At 37.7% G+C, this 20,847-nt stretch overlaps 2 protein-coding genes across 2 annotated transcripts in view; both read right to left on the bottom strand.

Moving 5' to 3' along the window:
* Positions 1–20,847, bottom strand: part of LOC148940863 (uncharacterized) — a 226,281-nt gene that overhangs the window by 84,308 nt on the left and 121,126 nt on the right. The window lies entirely within an intron of this gene.
* LOC148940866 (uncharacterized) overlaps positions 317–20,847 on the bottom strand; it is a 26,971-nt gene continuing 6,440 nt past the window's right edge. Inside the window, exons 2-4 of the mRNA XM_089105093.1 lie at positions 8,149–8,253; positions 2,539–2,850; positions 317–525 (exon numbers count right to left, since the gene is read on the bottom strand). Of these exons, the coding sequence (XP_088961219.1) occupies positions 317–525; positions 2,539–2,850; positions 8,149–8,253 (626 nt within the window). The remainder of the gene's footprint in view (positions 526–2,538; positions 2,851–8,148; positions 8,254–20,847) is intronic.

Genomic DNA, 20,847 nt, shown 5'->3' with positions numbered 1-20,847 from the left:
TTTTAGAACAACACATGAATTCCGTAACCACTTATAAACTGTCAGATATCTCACAAGAATAGCAGCTGAGAGCTCGGTATCACCTCTCTCTTGCATTACTTTTGGCTCATTACTCATCAGTTGCCTTCTGTTCAGGGCTTCCACTATCCCCGAATTTTGGGATATTTCCCTGTAAATCTCTATGTCTTCAAGAAAAAAAAATTACTTGAGCCTAGGGGCACCAAAGATTTGAATTCGGTCCTGCAAGTAACAGTTACAGTTTGAACTTCAAATGTAAGCAATTACTAATTTATTGTAAAATCTAAATAATTTCTTTTTAAATGCAGTAGATGCCAGTCTTGTGCAATGGGACCAGTATAGGCGCCTCAAGGGCACCTATACTGGTCGGGCCTTTCAGATAGATTGGATGACTTCCATACTTGTCAATGTCATCCCAAAAGTGGGTTTTAGATATTGGCCCACAAAGACAAATATAGATTAAAACATTGACAATATATGGCTGTAGCCTGTTGCAACGATTAGACACTATAATATTTTACAATAATATTGACAATATTAAAATGTCGCCGAAATTTCTGGGAAGATCAGTTCGCATCAGTTACTTTGCTTATAATATTGCTAGTTTAGAAGCCAATGGAAAAAAAAAACAATAGCAAAAAGTTACGCACTAGCCCCCTTCGATTCGCGAAAATGTAGGGGGAGGGAAAAATTTATTTCTAAGAATGTAGTGGGGAAAATGTGTTTTTCGATTCTTCAATAAAAACAAAAGGTAAAGGTCAGGTGTATTTCAATATACAATGGGGGGGGGAGGGGGTATTTCAATTTTTAAATTTAAATACCCCCGGATATGTTTCAAAAATAAAAGGGGGGTATTTCAAAGTTTAAATTGAAATAACCCCCGGATATTTTTCAAAAATCTAAGGGGGGATCTAGATGGGAAACCCCACCTTCATTGACGACCCTGTGCAATAGTAGACCAAATCTTGGAAATTGTTTAGCTCAACGAATGTTTTTACAGGAACTGATTTATAGCCAAAATTAGGTCTAACAACACTTAAATTAAAATAAGAAGTGTATTTTTAGATCTAAGCAAGTCCGTATCCAGAAGGGGAGGGAGGAGTCCCGTGTCTCAACCCTCGCCCTCCCCCTTCGAAAATTGGTAAAAATCTATGCCCTTGGACCCAGTGGCGGATCCAGGGGAGGCGAGGGGGCGCGCGCGCCCCTCTAACGTAGTCTAAAGTAGTGTAATTTACTTAACAAACCCAAGTTTTGCGTTAATTAAACTTGCTCCTAACGCAAGTTTATTGGGTCAACCTATTTTGCCCCCCCCCCCAAAAAAAAAAAATCCTGAATCCGCCCTTGCTTGGACCCAAGTGTTTGTATCCTCATGCATTTTAGCGTGTTTTAACATGAAATTCCCTGTTTTCCTCCCTCTATGTAGATGACCCAGCAGTTTTCTCTAATCTATATTCGTAATCCTAAGCACAATTTTTTGGATTCTTTTTTTTGCTGGAGTTCTTGACTACTTTTTTTTTAGCAACCTTACCTCCATTTTGTGCATTCTCGGTTATGTTTATCAAATTTGCCAGGAGACAAATTTGCCAAAAATACGTTATGTTCTCAAATTTGCCAAAAATTGGCCAGGAGACAACTCCTGGCCAATGTTTTTTCGATGTTTTTCAACGAAATATCAAAATAAGGGTTTTTCCAATGAAAATACCAAAAACAGGTATTTTCCGAAATATAAGGAGAAGACAAAAACAATTCTAGTGGGGGGAACACCATCCCATCCACCCTATCACACTTGGCAGCATGAATATCAGGTCAAATTTACGCAATTTCAGGTACAAAATTTTCCGGCCTTGGTGACATTTCGGTATGACCCATTTTCTATGAAAACTTTAAAGCTGTCATTCCCGAATTTATATACCTAGAATTCAAAATCCAAAAAAATATGAGTGATCGCAGAAGGAATCTCGGTAACACTTTATGCAGCCTTGGCTCCCTTTTGTCCAATTTTGACCCAAAAGAAATCCCATAAAGGGAAACTCAATGAGGAAACTTTATCACTGCAACATGAGTTTAATCAAGTATATTGGTTTAATGCTCTTTGGTTTAATAGCTTTTCTTTAACATGTTTTTATCAAACTAGAAATATATTAACTCATAAAAAAATTTACTTGGAATTTTAAAAGCTTTGTTTCAATTAAAGCGTAAGATTATTTGGATTTAACCCAGAACTTCCTAATTGCACATGTCATATTTTGTTTAATTTATTGACTATAAAATTTGTAGATTTAGGGTACTATGCAAACTGCAGGCTGGTTAAAAAAAAAATCACCGACATTCTTGTGTGCCCTTTGCCAAAAGTAATCCTTTTATCTTAGTTTAATGTGATTTAAATAAAATTAATATGTTTATTCGGGTTTTGTATTTAGCTATATGATTTTACTGAGTAACGACAGATAGCGTTGTTTTTTTTTTGTTTTTTTTACTCTTATCCCCGTTATTTTCTTTATCCGAAGCTTTAAAAAATACTTACAGTTATTTTAATAATGGCTTCATCTGTGGAGCCGCTGCCAGGCAGTCCAACAACCACCAGCTCAAATTTATCATGGTTGTACTCAGCCATCAAACCTGCAGTCAGGAGTAAGCCCTCTGATGTCAAATTAAATGGCGAAGGGACAACAGATCCAGATGAAATTTCAGACCTGTTCATATAACGATCAGAAGAGCGGATGAAAAAGACCCCAGGAAACTTTTCTTGGGTCTGCGTCGTTTTGTTAACTCGAAGATAATAATTAGATACAGGCAGCAGAACTTTTCCAGCTTGAGTTTCAGAATTAACAGCTGAAATATAACAAAAATAATATTAAATTACTGGTTATCATACCAAATAAGTAACAAAAAAACTGGTACATAGACATAGATATAGACATATTTTATTAAACTTACTCTTTTTAGCGCTAAAAGCACTAATACCGAGGGTTTTTACAAATACGACAAAGTTAAATAACAAATACGACAATGAAAAATGAATAAAACGACATTACTCTTCTTAAGATTTGTTGACCATGTCTGTAAAAAAAGGGGACAAAGGAATGCTGGTAGCGAGTCGTACGGCATGTCACTGGGTTGAGCTTGTATTATGTCCAGGTACAGGATGTAATGGTGGCTAGTAGAGGCAGAATCCTGTGTTTGCTGCTACGGAGCAGGATGGCCGAACTGGCAAATAAGTCTCTGACGGCGGTTAAAAAGCGACTTGAAGCCAAGAACCTTAAGCGCATTGTCATAATTAGTGAAGGCCTGATCCAGCATAATCTTACAAGCCCGAATTTGGCTGGCTTCGATATCTTGACACATCCCAGCACTCAACTGTACACTAGGGCCCCACACAGGGCACACATATTCAATGATGGGTAGGGTATAAGTCTTGAAGGCAAGTTTCATGGAAATCACACTGAACACGAACCACTTCATGGTAATCAGTGACTGCAGCGCTGCATACCCTTTTCGCACAAGGTCACTTACGTGGTTGTTGAACTTGCAGTCAACGGAGAAAATAAACCCCAGAATTTTCTCACTGCCAACTGTTTTAAACAAGTTAGGGGGCTCCTAAAAGTCCTATTTAACAGGGTTTAGACGCAACACCTTGCACTTCTTTTTATTGAGGGTAAGGCTAGCTCGCTCACATTCATTCTGAAAAACCGTGGGTAGACTAGGATCAAAAAGGGGGGTCGCTGATTGGCCTTCTAGTAGGTATTTGAGTAAGAATGACAGATCATCAACGAATTTATATCTGTCCTTGAAAGTACGAAGGATGAAGTTAATCTTAGCGAGAAAAATAATTCCGGCTAGTTTAGTGCCTTGAGGGGCACCGCAAGTGATTGGGAGACAAGCAGAAAATGAATCGTCTTCGCTAAGAGCGAAAACGCACTGCTCCCGCTGGGAAGGAAAATCAGCGACTAGACGCAGCAAGTCACTTTTGGCGCCCATTTCACTTAGGTTATTGAGAGCGATAAGGTGTTTGATGAGATCGAAGGCTTTTCTCTAATCAGCGAGGGCCAAGTCTACGAAGCTTTTCCCTTTCTCGAGCCACGATAGATTGTCGTCGTACAGACGCACTAAGTACACTGACGTGTTGGAGCCACTGATGCACCCGTACTGGAAAGGGTCTATATTTGATTCTATATCACTCATCAGCAGTCTTGGAACGAAGGTCTCTGTTACCTTGGCCATGCAGGGAGTCAGCGAGATAGGCCTTAAGTCATCGCATGATTCTGGCTACCCACCACACTCAAGAATTAAGCTGTGTAAAACTCGAGAACAAACCAGTTTCATCTGTCTGTATTAAGAGACAATTAGCTTACGTTCAGTGGAAAACAAGTGGAAGGGGGGGTGACAGAATACATTGGACTTATATAATTTGGGCTATAGATTTGCACATAAAGGGGGGGGAGTGTAGAGTATTTGGACAGCGTGAAGTTGAAAACAATTCTTACTTCATAGTATGAAGAATAATTGTAATTGAACACATTTTGTATGCAGACCCGCTATACTTTATCCCCATCCCTAATGTGAATATATATAGCCCATGTCGTATAGCCCAAATACGATATCTGCACAGCTTGATGATTATATTCGTTTAATCCTCTCGTTTTCTCACCATCATCAGAAGCTTCATATGGGACTCAAGAGGTCACTTGGAAGACTTAGGGCTATGTCCCTTGGAAGAGCCGGTGTGTTCCCCCGTGCGTATTGCCCCCCTGAAAATACCCCCGCAAAAAATTTCCCCCGGATAATTTACATCCATATTCCTCCTGGATAAATCTAGATATTCATTAGAAGAGAAATTGAAAGTCATTTATTGCTGCTAAAGTGTGAGTACCAGTATCGTAAATTGGTTGGTAGCTTCCCACTTTTCCACTTTTCTGCTTGAGAATTCAAATATAGGATTGTAAGTGAAATTTTGGACAAGATTTGATTATTTAGTCAATATTTCCGAAGAAAAGCTGTTTTGTTGAATAAATTCTTATTTAACAGTATACACATAGAACTTTCTGGCTAGTTTAAAATCGGTCACAACTTACCCTTATAGGTCCAACTTAATAATGTAAGCCGTTCTTGAGATATTGCTTTGTCATCTTTTTGAAATCAACATGCTCATAGTTTTTTTTTTATTTAGTTTAAAATCCGCCAAAATATTCCTTGAATATTAAGAACTTATGCAACAATAGGCTGAATAAGTTGTTAACAGTAGTAGTATTCTTGTTATAACTTTGGTGGTTCTTTATCTACTCTTGTATTGCTATGTCTATCCCATATTGTCCGCTATGATCATTCAGGTAATAATTATCCAGGTTCCATGGTGCCACTTGAGCCAAAATCTTAACATTTATGGCCTCCCATGGGTATCCGCTAGCAAGCATAAATAAACATAAGAAAATTGAAATTCCCCCTCCCCTCCCACCCAACAAAAAGGTCTCCGAAATTTTCAACTTCTTAAGCAGGCCCTAGACGGTCAATCATCTTGATCAGAAGTTTTCGTCAATCGATTGACCCAAGCATTATTAACCGTCTAGAAACCTGTTTGACGCTTGAGTCAAGCGTTGACGGTGATTGATAGAGTTTGAATGACTCAATCATATTAATCAAAAGCAGTGTGTTCGATTAGCTTTGGTCGAGATTGAAGGGCTGATTGAAGGCACGATTGAAGCATACGTCAATGGATTGACGGAAACTTTTGATCAAAATGATTGTCCGTCTAGGGCCTCCTTTACTTCCCCAGCGTCATTCATACTTGCAAAAAATTTTCAATGAAACTTCTACATGTTGTGACAAATAATCACAAGAAAATTTACATCTCATTAAAGAAAGGTCACTTTTAAATTATAAAGCGTATCTCATGCACTAATGATTTATATTTCATTACGAACCATAGTGTGCAATACGCTTAAGACTGAAAATTGTGTAGCCAGAGATGTTGACGAGAAAAAGGCGAAGCACATAGGGATTAAACCAAATGTTATTACCGAACAGGAATATAGTTAATTGAAATGTGGAACATGAAATAAATAATGCATTACTATTAGTCTGCTTATTCGCTGGGTTATTGGTTCTATGGCCAAGTTATCCAAAATGTTTCCCTGATTTTTTTGATTTTTTTTTTGCATTCTCTAATTTCTGATTGATCACTTTTTATCCCTGGCCAGCAAAAATGTCAGAACAGATTTTAATGACGAGCTTCTCCACAAGAATTCACACCGTCAAATACGCAACATCTCATAAACTGCTAACTGTAAAAAAAAAATATATTATTTCCCTCTCGATTGGGCGGGCAGTAAGGAGTTCATTCTAGGTTCAATAAAAGCTTAATAGAAGAAGAAGAAAAATCCTTACCATAATTTATAGGACTTCTTTGGCCTATTTTGCCTTTGGCCTTCTTTGGCTCCTGATTTGGCCTATAGTCATAGCTTATTCTAAATACATCATGGCACCCCCTGTTTCCCAGTTTCCACCTCGAATCCATCATTTAATATCAATGAATTTAACATACCGTCCCTTCTGTTAATACCCCTATAATATAGAAGTAAATCCATATAAAGATTTAAATATTAAACAATAGCAAATACTAACTATTATCAGTTAGATACTGCTTTAAAAGCTTTACAATTACTTTCGGGAGAGGTACAATTCATTCGGAGGGGGTCACCCCATTTCACATGTAATAGGGATGAGAGACCTGGATCCTCAAACCCTCCCTCAACTATACCACAGCTATATTGAGCCAAGTAATAGAAAAGATGATAGGAACAAAGCACTGCACAAAATTGAACTAAGAAGCTAGAACCATTAACCCTATTTAGCGAGGGGTTAGGAAGCGCTTGTCCCTCAAGGTTCAAAACTGATGAGATATGTAGAAGGAGAGTTTTTTCCAAATATATCATAGTATTTAGGCCTCGTCACCTGGGTTGCTACCCCTAGGAATTTATCACTATTTGTAGGAATTTTTTTATATTGCCCAAACAAAAAATCACTAAATCAGTACATAAATCACTAGATTATTGAAGAAAATAACTAATTTCACCAACAAATCGATAAAATCTAGTCATTGTTTTCCTCGACGGGTGGCAACCCTGCTCATCACACATCTGTAAAAATGTCATTGTGTCTTAAAATGGCTAGTGTACTATATTTATTCCAACTTATTGGTAAATTCCCTGAGCTCTTGAACCCCCTCCCCAACCCCCAAGAAAACTGAAATTGCACAGTTGAGCGGGAAAACGTCTAATAGCTTAAGTTATAAATTGACAGAAGAGACAAATAAGCAAAACTAAAATATATTATACAGTATGTGGTTTCATGTATTTAATTTTTTCTATGAGAAAACCACTGCCTATGATAAGCTTCCATGCTCTTGTTCCTTACTATTAAATCATAAATATTTCAAAACCTATAATTTTAACAGATATGAAGCAGTTTCAAATATAAAATATATCAAATGCATGATCTATCTGACCAAAAGACCCAAATAATCAAGGATACATGAAACAACTGCTTTTCAGCCTTCTATCCGTTCTAATTCCCAAATGGGTGCAAATGCGTGAACACAACATTCGAAAATGAATCGAAGAAAAATCCCAAGAAAAAATTATTTCAGAAAATAAATATTAGAAACATAGAAGTTGACAATTAAAAGTATGCATTCATTAAAAATTATTTATTAAATACATATTTATTTATATATACACATTAAAAAGACATTATGAATGGAGTAAGATCTCTGTAGGCTGAGAGTGAGTGAACATCGATTATTTACAACCCTTTCAACACTTTTTCGTGAGCTCAGATATCCAAAGCGTCATTTTAAGGATGATCTTAGCCCACCAGATCTGAATGGAGGAGATGGACTGGCATCGAATGTACAGGATTGTAGGCACAATAAATTTGTGTGCCAGTGACAGAGCCATTGGTTAAATTTGGGTAGTTTTATGCTTATTAGGGGGATTTGTGGACTCTCTTTACTGGGCATAACTTGATACATGGTGGTCTTTTTTTAGTGACAAATTGTCTGCTTTAAAGTTACTCGCGTCATCGTTTTACCATTTTATTATTTCTTTGTTTATCTAGACCTACAGTTGTTCATACCTATGTGTATATCTGTTCGTTTGAACTTATAGACGACTTCCAGCGACCTGGCCTCATTTGGTCTTGCAAGACATGGCTCGAGGAGGAAGAAGACAAATAAAGCATCTGAAAAATAATATAAAATAAGGAAAGGGAGAGATTAAAATTAAACAAAACAAATGGAACAAAAAGTGAGAATGAAGAAAGTAATAAAAAGAGCACTCGATATTAATTATCATGGGCAGCAATAGCGCTGCCTTAGTAAAGAACGACCTTGGCACAATGTATTATTTATTTTGTTTTCCATACCAGGGCACTTCGTATCGAAGGAGTTGTCGTAAAAACTTTGAAAAAGGGCTCATTCGATTGAAAATTGGAATGGCTAGTGCCCTATTTAACAGTTAAAAGTGATTGGAAAGCAACTAGCACCCCTTTCAAGCCCACCATTTCCCCAAAAACCTTAAATCGAAATTTTGAGATAGCCATTTGTTCAGCGTAGTTGATTTTCATATACAAATCATATTTTTGAGGAGGACACACCCCCCAAAGCCCTCAGCGCAAGGGTTGTGAGTTATTCCTTGGGGGTATATAAGGTTTTTGTAGAAAGCATTGTCGTAGAAACTTCACAAAGGGCTCGTTCGATTGGAAATTCAAAGGGCTAGTGCCCTTTTTAATAGTCAATAGTTTTGAAAATTAGGTCTTTGAAGATGACACCCCCCCCCTACACACACACATTCCTCAGGGCAAGGGTTGTAAGTTATGCCCTGGGGGCACATAAAGTTTTCATAGAAAACGTTGTCGTAGAAACTTCAAAAAGGGCTCATTCGATTGGAAATTGAAATGGCTAGTGCCTTTTTTAATAGTCGAAAGTGATCGGAGGGCAACTAACCCCCCTCTCAGGCCCACCATTTATCCAAACAAATCCAATCAAAATTTTGAGGTGGCCATTTTATTCAACGTAGTCGAAAGTTCTGGAAATTCGGTCTTTGAGGATGATAGCCCCCTCAGAGCCCTCAGGGCAAGGGTTATAAGCTATGCCCTGTGGGCATATAAGGTATTTATTGAAAGCTTTGTCGTAGAACTTTGAAAAATGGGGCATTCTATTGGACATTCAAAGGGCTAGTGCCCTCTTTAATACTCGAAAGTAATTGGAGGGCCTCTAACCCCCCTCTCACGGCCACCTTTTCCCCAAAGCCATCCAATCAAAGTTTTAGATAGCCATTTTGTTCAACGTAGTTGACAGTTTTGGAAATTAGGTCTTTAAGGATGAAAATCTCCCCCCCCCCCAAAAAAAAAAAACAAACACACACAGCCCTCAGGATAAGGGTTGTAAGTTATGCCCCGGGGGCATATAAGGTTTTTATAGAAAGCATTGTCGTAGAAACTTCAGAAAGGGCTTATTCGATTGGAAATTGAAATGGCTAGTGTCCTTTTTAATAGTCGAAATTAATTGAAGGGCAACTAATCCCCCTCTCACGCCCACCATTTCCCCTAACCCATACAATCAAAACTTTGAGATAGCCATTTTTTTCAACGTAGTTGAAAGTTTTGGAAATTAGGTCTATGAGGATGACAACCCCCCTACAAAACCCTCAGGGCAAGGTTTTCAAGTTATGTCCTGGGTGCATATGAGGCTCTTATAGAAAGAGTTGTCGTAGAAACTTCAAAAAGGATCATTCCATTGTAAATTGAAAGGGCTAGAGCCCTTTTTAATAGTCGAAAGTGATTGAAAAACAAGTAACTCCCCTCTCACGCCCACAATTTCCCCAAACACATCGAATCAAAATTTTGAAATATTCATTTTGTTCCCTTCCACGCCCACCATTTCCCCAAACAAATTCAATCAAAATGTTGAGATAGACATTTTGTTCAACGTAGTTGATTTACAGATAGAAACTAAGTTTTTTAAGGAGGACACTCCCCCCACAGCCCTCAGGGCAAGGGTCGTAGGTTATAACCTGGGGGCATATAAGGTTTTTATAGAAAGCGTTGTCGTAGGAACTTCAAAAAGGGCTCCTTCGATTGGAAATTCAAAGGGATAGTGGCCTTTTTAATAATCAGAAGTGATTGAAGGGCAACGAACCCCCTCTTACGCCCAACATCTCCCCAAACACATGCAGTCCAAAAGTTGAGATAGACATTTTGTTCAACGTAGTTGAAAGATCTGGAAGTTATGTTTTTGAGGAGGATGCTCCCCCCCCCACGGCCCTCAGGGCAATGTTTGTAAGTTAGGCCCTGGGGGCATATAAGGTGTCTATTGAAAGCGTTGTCGTAAAAATTTCAAGAAGGGCTGATTCGATTGGAAATTCAAAGGGCTAGTGGCCGTATTAATAGTCGAAAGTGATTGGAGGCCAACTAACCCCCCTCTCACGCCCACTATTTCCCCAGACATATCCGAGTAAAATTTTGAAATAAATATTTTGTTAAACGGAGTTGAGAGACCCGAAAATTACTTCTTTACGGGTGACACTCCCCCACAGCCACTTGAGCAAGGGTTGTAGGTGTAACCCTGGGGGTACATCAGGTTTTATAGAAAGCGTTTTCGTAGAAATTTCAAAAAGGCCTAATTCTTTTGGAAATTGAAAGGGCTAGTGCCCTTCCTAATAGTTTAAAGTAATTGGAGTGCAACTAACCCCCTCTTTCGCCCACCATTTCCCCAAACACACGCAATAAAAATTTTGAGATATGCATTTTGTTCAACGTAGTTAAAAGTTCTGGAAATTAGGTCTTTGAGGATGTTAACCCCCTCAGAGCCCTCGGGGCAAGGGTTGTAAGTTATACACTGAGGCATATAAGGTTTTGTATAGAAAGTGTTGTCGTAGAAACTTCAAAAAAGCTCATGTGATTGGATATTGAAAGGGCTAATGCCCTTTTTAATCGTCGAAAGTGATTGGAGGGTAACTAACCCCCTCTCACACCCGCCATTTCACCAAACATATCTAATCAAAATTTTGAAACAGAGATTTTGTTGAACGTAGTTGAAAGGTCCGGAAATTATGTCTTTGAGGATGACAATCCCCCTACAGTCCCCAGGGCAAGGGTTGTAAGTTATACCCTAGTGGAATATAAGGTTTTTATAGAAGGCGTAGTCGAAAACTTCAAAAAGGGCTCACTCGATTGGAAATTGAAAGGGCTAGTGCCCTTTTTAATAGTCGAAAGTGATTGGAGAGCAACTAACCCCCCTCTTACGCTCACCATTTCCCCAAACACATCCAATTAAAATTTTGAGATAGGAATTTTCTTCAATCTAGTTAAAAGTTCTGGATATAATGTCTAAGAGTATAACAAACCCCCCAAACCCCTGAGGGTAAGGTCTTTGAGGTCTTGAGGGTAATTAGGTCTTTAAGGATGACGCCCTTCCCCCCCCCCTCACCCACAGCCCTCAGGGCAAGGGTTGTAAGTTATACCCGGGGGGCATATAAGTTTTTTTTTTATAGAAAATGTTGTAGTAGAAATTTCAAAAAGAGCTCATTCAACAGGAAATTTAAAGGGCTAGTGTCCTTTTTAATAGGCTATTCGAAACTGATTGGAGGGCACCAAATCCCCTCTCAGGCTCATCATTCCCCAAAACGCATACAATCAAAATTTTGAGATAGCCATTTTTTTCAACGTAGTTGAAAGTTCTGGATATTATGTCTTTGAGGATGGTTGTAAGTTAAGGGTTGTAAGTTATGCCCTGGGGACATATAAGGTTTTTATAGAAAGTGGGGTCATATGAACTTCGAAGGGGGTTCATTGAATTGATAATCAGGCGCTGTAGTGCTCATTTTAAGAGTGAAAGTGATCAGAGGGCAGCTACCCCTCCCCCCTAAACACACGTCGTATTGTCCCGAAATGCTTTTAATAGAAATTTTGAGATAGCCATTCTATTCAAAATAGTCTAAATATCATATAACAAGGGCTTGAAATTAACCCCAGAGATTAGGGGCAAGGGTTGTAAGTTATGGGGGTATTTAAGGTTTTTATGGAAGGGATGGTTGTTTAACTTCAGGCTCAGTCTTTCTCCCTGAAAAAACCTGTCAATATAAAACAAACAGAAATTAATGAAAAAAAACTTTTTGCACAAATCAAGTTTTTCAAAAAAAGTAAATAACTCCATTAAACCAAAAATGAACAAAAATAGAATCAAATAATTTACCAAGCGTACATATACTGAAAGTTAGTATCAATAAATAAATGAAACCCAAAAACAAACAAAATTTAAAATAAGTCAAACTTGAAATGTACAACAATTAATCTGAGTAATGTTCTAGACCCTATGCTTTTTAAAAGCCAGAATTTAATTTGTACTTTACTGAAAAAAATTCTTTTAGATGTTTTCACTTTTATAACTTTAAGAAATCTAAAATTAATTAAGATTGTAAGTAACAAATATCAGCATATTTATATTAAACTGCCAATGAACATTTTTTTTTAGTAAATTCATTTGAATTTTTTTTCAGTTAAGTACAAATTATATTATTACTTTTAAGTAGGGTTTAGAACCCTACTCAGATTATTTTTCTGCTCGTTTTGAGTTTGATTTATTATAATTTCTGTTTGTTTTGGGTTTCATTTATTTATTGATACTGATTTATGGTAGTTGTAAGCTTGCTAAATTATTTGATTCTATTTTGCTCATTTTGGTTTAATGGAGTTCGTTACCTTTTTTAAAAAAACTTATTTTGTGCAAAAAGTTTTTTTGATTAATAAAGACAAAAGTAGATTATCAAATAAAAAAAAAAAAATGAGGAAGAAGATTGTAAAAAAGAAAAATACTTCAAAAACCTCCCAAACAGAAATACCAAAAATATTAAAATAAATTTTAAATGGGAGATAATGGTGGGAATTTTAATGGGGACATGGTCAGAGAATATATGAGTAAAATACTAAACAAAGTTATACACATTTCTACGGTCAGGTTCTTATACTAAATCGAAGAGTCAAAACTATTTGTCTATATTCTTACCATTCACGAAATCCCAAAACGAGAAAAGGGTACTTTTGTATTATAGCCACCACTCTCAAGTTCTTGGTCTAAGTAGAACCGGTTCTTTATGTATTTCAGTACTATTCGGTGCTAATCAGCTTAGCCTGAGAAAGATAAACTACAATGTAGGAATGTTTTAATCAAATTTATTATGTATAGAGTTGGTATTTTGGTTTGGTAAAGTTAGAAACCATTTAAGTACCATTTAATATAATACGTTCTGAGCGGCCTGCTTTTCTTAATTCTCTGCTTTAGGTTCCATAACTTTGTTACTAAAATATTATATTTTCATCATATCTAGGTATTATTCATTACGATTAACCTGACTTCACTTCTTATGTGTGGTGGCTATAAAACATAAGTACCGAGAAAAATAACCAATTATTAAAATTAACTAAAAAAACTTTTTCCACAGAATAAATTTTTCAAAGAAAAGTAAAGAACTCCATTAAACAAACAATGAACAAAAATAAAATAAAATAATCTACGAAGCGTGAAACTACCGCAAATCAGCATCGATAAATAAATAAAACCCAAAACAAACAGAAATTACAATAAATAACTGAGTCGAACTCAAAACAAGCAGAAATTAACATAAGTTGGGCTCAAAACCCCTATGCCTTCCCAAGGCCAGAACATAATTTGCACTTTACTGAAAAAAATATAAATGTTTTTACTTTTATAAATTTAATAAATCAAATAAAATTAACATTTTGATAACTAAATATCAGTATATGTATATTAAACTGACATTGCACATTCATTTGTTTTTGTTTTTTTCAGGAAAGTGCTAATTATGTTGAATTTCCAATCGAAAGAGCTCCTTTTCAAGTTTCTACGACAAAGATTTCAATAACAATTTATATGCCCCCAGGGCATAACTTATAACCCTTGCCCTGAAGACTGTGGGGGGAGTGTCCTGCTCAAAGGTATAATTTACTGAACTTTAAACTGCGTGAAACAAAATGGCTATCTAAAAAATTTTTATTGGATGTGTTTGGGGAAAAGTTGGGCGCGAGAGGGGGGTTTGTTGCCTTCAAATTACTTTCGACTATTAAAAAAGGCACTAGACCTTTGAATTTCCAATCGAAGGAGCTCTTTTTCAAGTTTCTATGGCAAAGATTTACATAAAAAACTTATATGCCCCCAGGGCATAACTTATAACGCTTGCACTGAGGGCTCTAAGGGGGTTATCATCCTAAAAGACCTAATTTCCGGAACTTTCGACTATGTTGAACAAAATAGGTATCTCAAAATTTTGATTGGATGTGTTTGGGCAAATGGTGGGCGTGGACGGGGTGTTAGTTGCCCTCCAATAACTTTCGACTCTTAAAAAGGGCACTAGACAATTCAATTTCCAATCGAATGAGCCCTTTTTGAAGTTTCTACGACAACGCGTTCTATAAAAACATTACATGCCCCCAGGCCGAAACTTACAGTCCATGCTGTGGGGCTGTGGGGGTGTGTCCTCCAAAAAAAATTTTTTATCTAGAAATAAACTACGCTGAACAAAAAGGCAATCCTTGCCCTGAGGGCTGTGGGGGAGTGTCCTCCTAAAAAACATAATTTCTATGTGGAAATCAACTACGCTGAACAAAATGACAACTTAAAAACTTTGATTGGATGTGTTTGGGGAAAAGGTGGGCGTGAGAGGGGGGTTAGTTTCCCTCAAATCACTTTCGACTTTTAAAAAGGGCACTAGACCTTTGAATTTCCAGTCGAATGAGCTTTTTTTGAAGTTTCTACGACAAAGATTTCAATTAAAACTTATATGTCCCCAGGGCATAACTTATAAAAGTATAGGTATAGGTATAAAGGCTCAAAGGTACAATTTCCATAACTTTGAACTTCGTGGAACGAAATGACTATCTCAAAATTTTGATTGGATGTGTTTGGGGAAATGGTGGGCGTGGAAGGGGTGTCAGTTGCCTTCCAATTACTTTCTACTATTAAAAAGGGCACTAGCCATTTCCATCAATTTCCAATCGAATGAGCCTTTTTTGAAGTTACTATGACAACGCCTTCTATAAAAACCTTATATGCCCCCAGGGCATAACTTACAACCCTTGCCCTGAAGGCTATGGGGGAGTGTTCTCCTCAAAAATATGATTTTTATTTGGAAATCAACTACGCTGAACAAAATGGCTATCTCAAAAATTTGATTTGATGTGTTTTGGGAAATGGTGGGCATGGAAGGGGTGGTAGTTGAGTTCCAATCACTTTCGACTATTAAAAAGGACACAAGCCAATCCAGTTTCCAATTGAGTGAGCCCTTTTCGAAGTTTCTACGACAACTTCTTCGATACGGTGCACCCTGCTCTGGAAAAAAAAATAATAAATAATACATTGTGCCAACATTGTTCTTATGTGCCCTCAGGGCATTACTTAAAACCCTTTCCCCGAGGGTTGTGGGGGAGTGTCCTCCTCGAAAACATATTTTCTATCTGGAAATCAACTACGCTGGAAATCAACTATCTAAAAATTTTGATTGGAATTGTTTGGGAGAATGATGGGTGGGGGGGCTAGTTGCCCTCCAATCACTTTCGACTATTAAAAAGGGCACTAGCCCTTTGAATTTTCAATCAAATGAGCCTTTTTTGAAGTTTCTAAGACAACTCCTTTACAAAATTGCTATCTCAAAATTTTGATTGGATGTGTTTGGGGGAATGATGGGCGTGGGGTGGGGGCTAGTTGCCATCCAATCACTTTAGACTATTAAAAAGGGCACTAGACCTTTGAATTTCCAATCGAATGAGCCCTTTTTCAAGTTTCTATGACAAAAATTTCAATAATAACCTTATATACCCCCAGGGCATAACTTACAACCCTTGCACTGAGGGCTCTAAGGGGGTTATCATCCTAAAAGACCTAATTTCTGGAACTTTCGACTATGTTGAACAAAATAGGTATCTCAAAATTTTGATTGGATGTGTTTGGGCAAATGGTGGGCGTGGACGGAGTGTTAGTTGCCTTCCAATCACTTTCGACTCTTAAAAAGGGCACTAGACAATTCAATTTCCAATCGAATGAGCCCTTTTCTACGACAACGCGTTCTATAAAAACATTACATGCCCCCTGGCCGAAACTTACAGTCCATGCCTTAAGGGCTGTGGGTGTGTGCCCTCCAAAAAAAAATAATTTCTATCTAGAAATAAACTACGCTGAACAAAAGGCAATCCTTGCCTTGAGGGCTGCGGGGGAGTGTCCTCCTAAAAAAAATAATTTATATCTGAAAATCAACTACGCTGAACAAAGTGGCTATCTAAAAATTTTGATTGGATGTGTTTCAGGAAAAGGTGGGCGTAATAAGGGGATTAGTTGCCCTCAAATCATTTTCGACTATTAAAAAGGGCACTAGATCTTTGAATTTTCAATTGAATGAGCTTTTTTTGAAGTTTCTACGACAAAGAATTCAATAAAAACTTATATGTCCCCAGGGCATAACTTATAAAGGTATAGGTATTGGTATAAAGGCTCAAAGGTATAATTTCCAGAACTTTGAACTTCGTGGAACGAAATGACTATCTCAAAATTTTGATTGGATGTCTTTGGGGAAATGGTGGGCGTGGAAGGGGTGTTAGTTGCCTTCCAATTACTTTCTACTATTAAAAAGGGCACTAGCCATTTCCATCAATTTCCAATTGAATGAGCCTTTTTTGAAGTTACTATGACGACGCGTTCTATAAAAACCTTATATTCCCCCAGGGCATAATTTACAACCCTTGCCCTGAAGGCTGTGGGGGAGTGTCCTCTTCAAAAATATGATTTTCATTTGGAAATCAACTACGCTGAACAAAATGGCTATCTCAAAATTTTGATTGGATGTGTTTGGGGAAATGGTGGGCGTGGAAGGGGTGGGAGTTGAGTTCCAATCACTTTCGACTATTAAAAAGGACACAAGCCACTCCAATTTCCAATTGAATGAGCCCTTTTCGAAGTTTCTACGACAACTTCTTCGATACGGTGTACCCTGCTCTGGAAAAAAAAAAATAATACATTGTGCAAACATTATTCTTATATGCCCTCAGAGCATTACTTAAAACCCTTTCCCCGAGGGTTGTGGGGGAGTGTTGTCCTCGAAAACATATTTTCTATCTGGAAATCAACTACGCTGGAAATCAACTATCTCAAAATTTTGATTGGAATTGTTTGGGGGAATGATGGGTGGGGGGGGGGGGTTAGTTGCCCTCCAATCACTTTCGACTATTAAAAAGGGCACTAGCCCTTTGAATTTTCAATCAAATGAGCCTTTTTTGAAGTTTCTAAGACAACGCCTTTACAAAATTGCTATCTCAAAATTTTGATTGGATGTGTTTGGGGGAATGATGGGCGAGGGGAGGGGGCTAGTTGCCCTCCAATCACTTTCGACTATTAAAAAGGGCACTATCCACTCCAATATCCAATCGAATGAGCCCTTTTCGATGTTTCTATGACAACTCCTTCAATACCATGTCCCCGGGTATGGAAAAAAAAATACATTGTGCCAACATCGTTCTTTACTTAGGCAGTGCTATTGCGCTACCTATGATTATGGACTTTAATGAGGAGAGTACCGTGATGTGCTTGTGACAGGAATTGGCGATTCCACTTTACCCAGCATCCAGACTCTTTGACACCTCAATTGACTATACTAAGCTGTCAGTGGCCAATTTTTGTGCATATAAAAATAACCATTTCTTACAATTATGGACTTTAATAAGGAGAGTATCGTGATGCGCTTGTGAAAGGAATTGGCGCAAACCATTTCTTAAAATTATGGACTTTAATGAGGAGAGTACCGTGATGCGCTTGTGACAGGAATTGGCGCTTCTACTTTACCCAGCATTCACTCTTTGACACCTTAATTGACTATACTGAGCTGTCTGTGGCCAATTATTGTGTGTATATTAACCAATGTGTTTGCTATCTATGATCTAATTTTCTGAAGCCATTGATAGTTTCAAGGCCTGACTTGGGTGGATTTTCATCACTGTAATTCTGCCCTCCTTGGTGTCACTTCCACAACCAATCCGTTTCAAATGTGCCCTTACGTGCCTCTTCGATACGGAGCAAACCATCTCCCATGATGAAATATTTCCAATGTATTATACCATTTTTAGTGCAATCACAACGACATAATCCAAATATTTTTGGCATACGGTCATCTAAACTTCTTTAAAGATACTTCGCCGAGCATTTTATGCATCCAAAAAGGAGGATAGTCTGGATTAGAATCAAGTAAATTTGGGATTTTGCCTTGAAGCTTATCTCAGAAAGAAGTGGACTCCCACACTTTTCGCACCTTTGCTGAACATAACCTGACCTATCACCACTAAGCAAAGATCCAAGGCCTGTGAAGTACTTATCTTTCTCCAGTGGGACTTGCTTTAATATTGTAGTATATAGGAGTGTATCTTCGAGGTGAATAATTATGGTTTTAGTTTTTTCAGTATTGCTTTTAAAACCAACTAAGTCCGTCATTTTTCAATGGTATCTAGAATATGTTAAGTCTGGCCAGCTCAGATAAAGCTTTAACATCATCATTGCAACCAATGTCAAAAAGTGAAAGACATTGTTTAATTTGGACTTCTAGATGACAAAACAGGGCGTTGCTAGGCACACAGTTTATACGATAGTCTAAAAACAATGGAGAGATTGTCTCATCTCTTCAACAAGAGTTCATTTGTCTCTCCACCCTATACTCAAACTCAGATCCCCGATTCCTCGTAATACGTTTAAACTCGTTGCACATATTTGGTAAGTATCCTGTCGACTTCTTGGATTTTCCAAAGTTTCAGATGTGTAATGGAGTCAACACGTCAAAAAAGTCGGTGAATATTAGGATTATTAAATAACAATTTGCTATATTATAAGACAAAACTGAAACTATTCATTACATAGCATTATTATAACCTTACTTCTTTTGCAGACTTCCTTTATTGCTGTACCTTAACTCCAAGCGAAAGAACACCAAATATGTCTATATTAACCTCCTTATCATTTTACAGGGACAAATCGCTATTTTTTTCAGCTAATCGGTAATTTAGTCACACTAAACACACTGAGGATTACTATGGGTGCAAATAGATCTTGATCTTATCAGAAGATCTTTCCAATATGATGAGGGAGGGAGGATGAAAAGAGAAAATTCCGGTTCATTTTAACCTTCTTTATTACAACTATCTACTACTACTACTACTGATAACAACTCACCACAGCACAAAGCCGCCTGAGGCCAACACAGCTACGCACGCTCCTCATCCATCCAAATGTATTGAAAGCCTCCCTCTTTACACCCTCCCAGAAAGTTCCCATTTCCTTTAAATATTTGTTATGACATCCTCCCAACCACGGACGACCTACTTTCCGTTTAGCCCTAGACGGTTGACCGAAAAGGACAATCTTCGGCAATCTGTCATCCTTCATTCGCCGAACGTGCTCTAGCCATCTCAACCTTTCTCTCATTATAGCCCTAGAAAGCGGGACTGAACCACACTTTTTGTACAGCCTCCTGTTTGAAATACGGTCAATCAGCCGGGTACCCAAAACAATCCCCAGGCAATTTCTCTGGAAAACATCTAGAAAATCTTTATCCGCTTTTCGGAGTGCCCATGCTTCAGAGCCATAAGGCCCGTTCTTTTGCACTAAGATCTCACATCTTTCTGCAAAGATTGCCGTTCTTTCAACCCATCTGTTCCAAGATCAAACAAGTTACTGATGTTAGCAAAAAGAGTGCAAGATATTATCTTTCTACCATACAGAACTTTGATAAGTGAACTTTGATGATCTTCCCATCACTGTTCTTAGACCGCTGATCCGAACATATAAATGAAAGACATTTGCATAAAAACGCCGTAAGATTTAAGATCTTAGTGCTAAGATTTAACTTTTAAGCGTTCTTTGTCAAAGGATGTAAAATCTTAGCACAAAGATGAGTAAAAGAACGGTCGTATATTTGACCACTGTCATCACTGTAGCTTCCAATATTCTAATATTGGCTTGCAGAAATATCTTCCTATTCTTCCAAACTTTGTTTAACTGTGAAAAAACACCCTGAGCCTTGGCTATTCTGCTTTTAACATCTTCACTGCTCTCACCATCTTTACTAATAATGCTACCAAGGCCACTGAAGCTGTCCACTTGATCAATCCTTTTGTTACCCAACGTCACCTTTTCATCTTCACTTATTCCTAGCCTAAGTGACATCTTCTTAACATTTATTTTCAAGCCTATTCTAGCACCTTGAACTTGCAAAACCTCTAAAAGGTCATTCATTTTGCTCACACTTTCATCTAGGATGCTTAAATTATCAGCAAATTCCAGGTCCAGGAGAGTTTTTCCTCTCTATTTGATTACAACTATCGATAAGATTTTCTTCTTTTCGTCAACGAACTCAGATGTAACACTGGAAGCAGACACACGCGCTGAAATTATTCGGGTGGAGGTCAAAATTGGCAAAGAGCAAAGTATATAATTTAAATTAAAATTTTGGGAAATTCAGGTGGAAACACAAAAATGATGAGATTTAGGGGAAACGGGTACCCTGGTCCCTCCTTAAGCACATACTTGACTACAAGGTTCATCATGTCTACAGCGCAAATAATTCACTCCACAAATCATTTACGAGTGGAGGGGAATTGATACTATTTTCTTCAAAGGATTCTAAAGGAAGGGAGCTCCACCCTTATTTGGTGTAATTTACGTGGGTTATATGACTTTATTAGTCTTATTTCTCATCAACAACTAGTTCATAAATGCCAAATAAAGCCAAT

Source organism: Artemia sp. Qi Xiang Cuo, chromosome 19 (genome assembly GCF_049724085.1).
Source record: "Artemia sp. Qi Xiang Cuo chromosome 19, ASM4972408v1, whole genome shotgun sequence".
NCBI lineage: Eukaryota > Metazoa > Arthropoda > Branchiopoda > Anostraca > Artemiidae > Artemia > Artemia sp. Qi Xiang Cuo.
The sequence above is the reverse complement of the archived record's forward strand: the minus strand, read 5'-3'. Positions and strand labels throughout refer to the sequence as shown.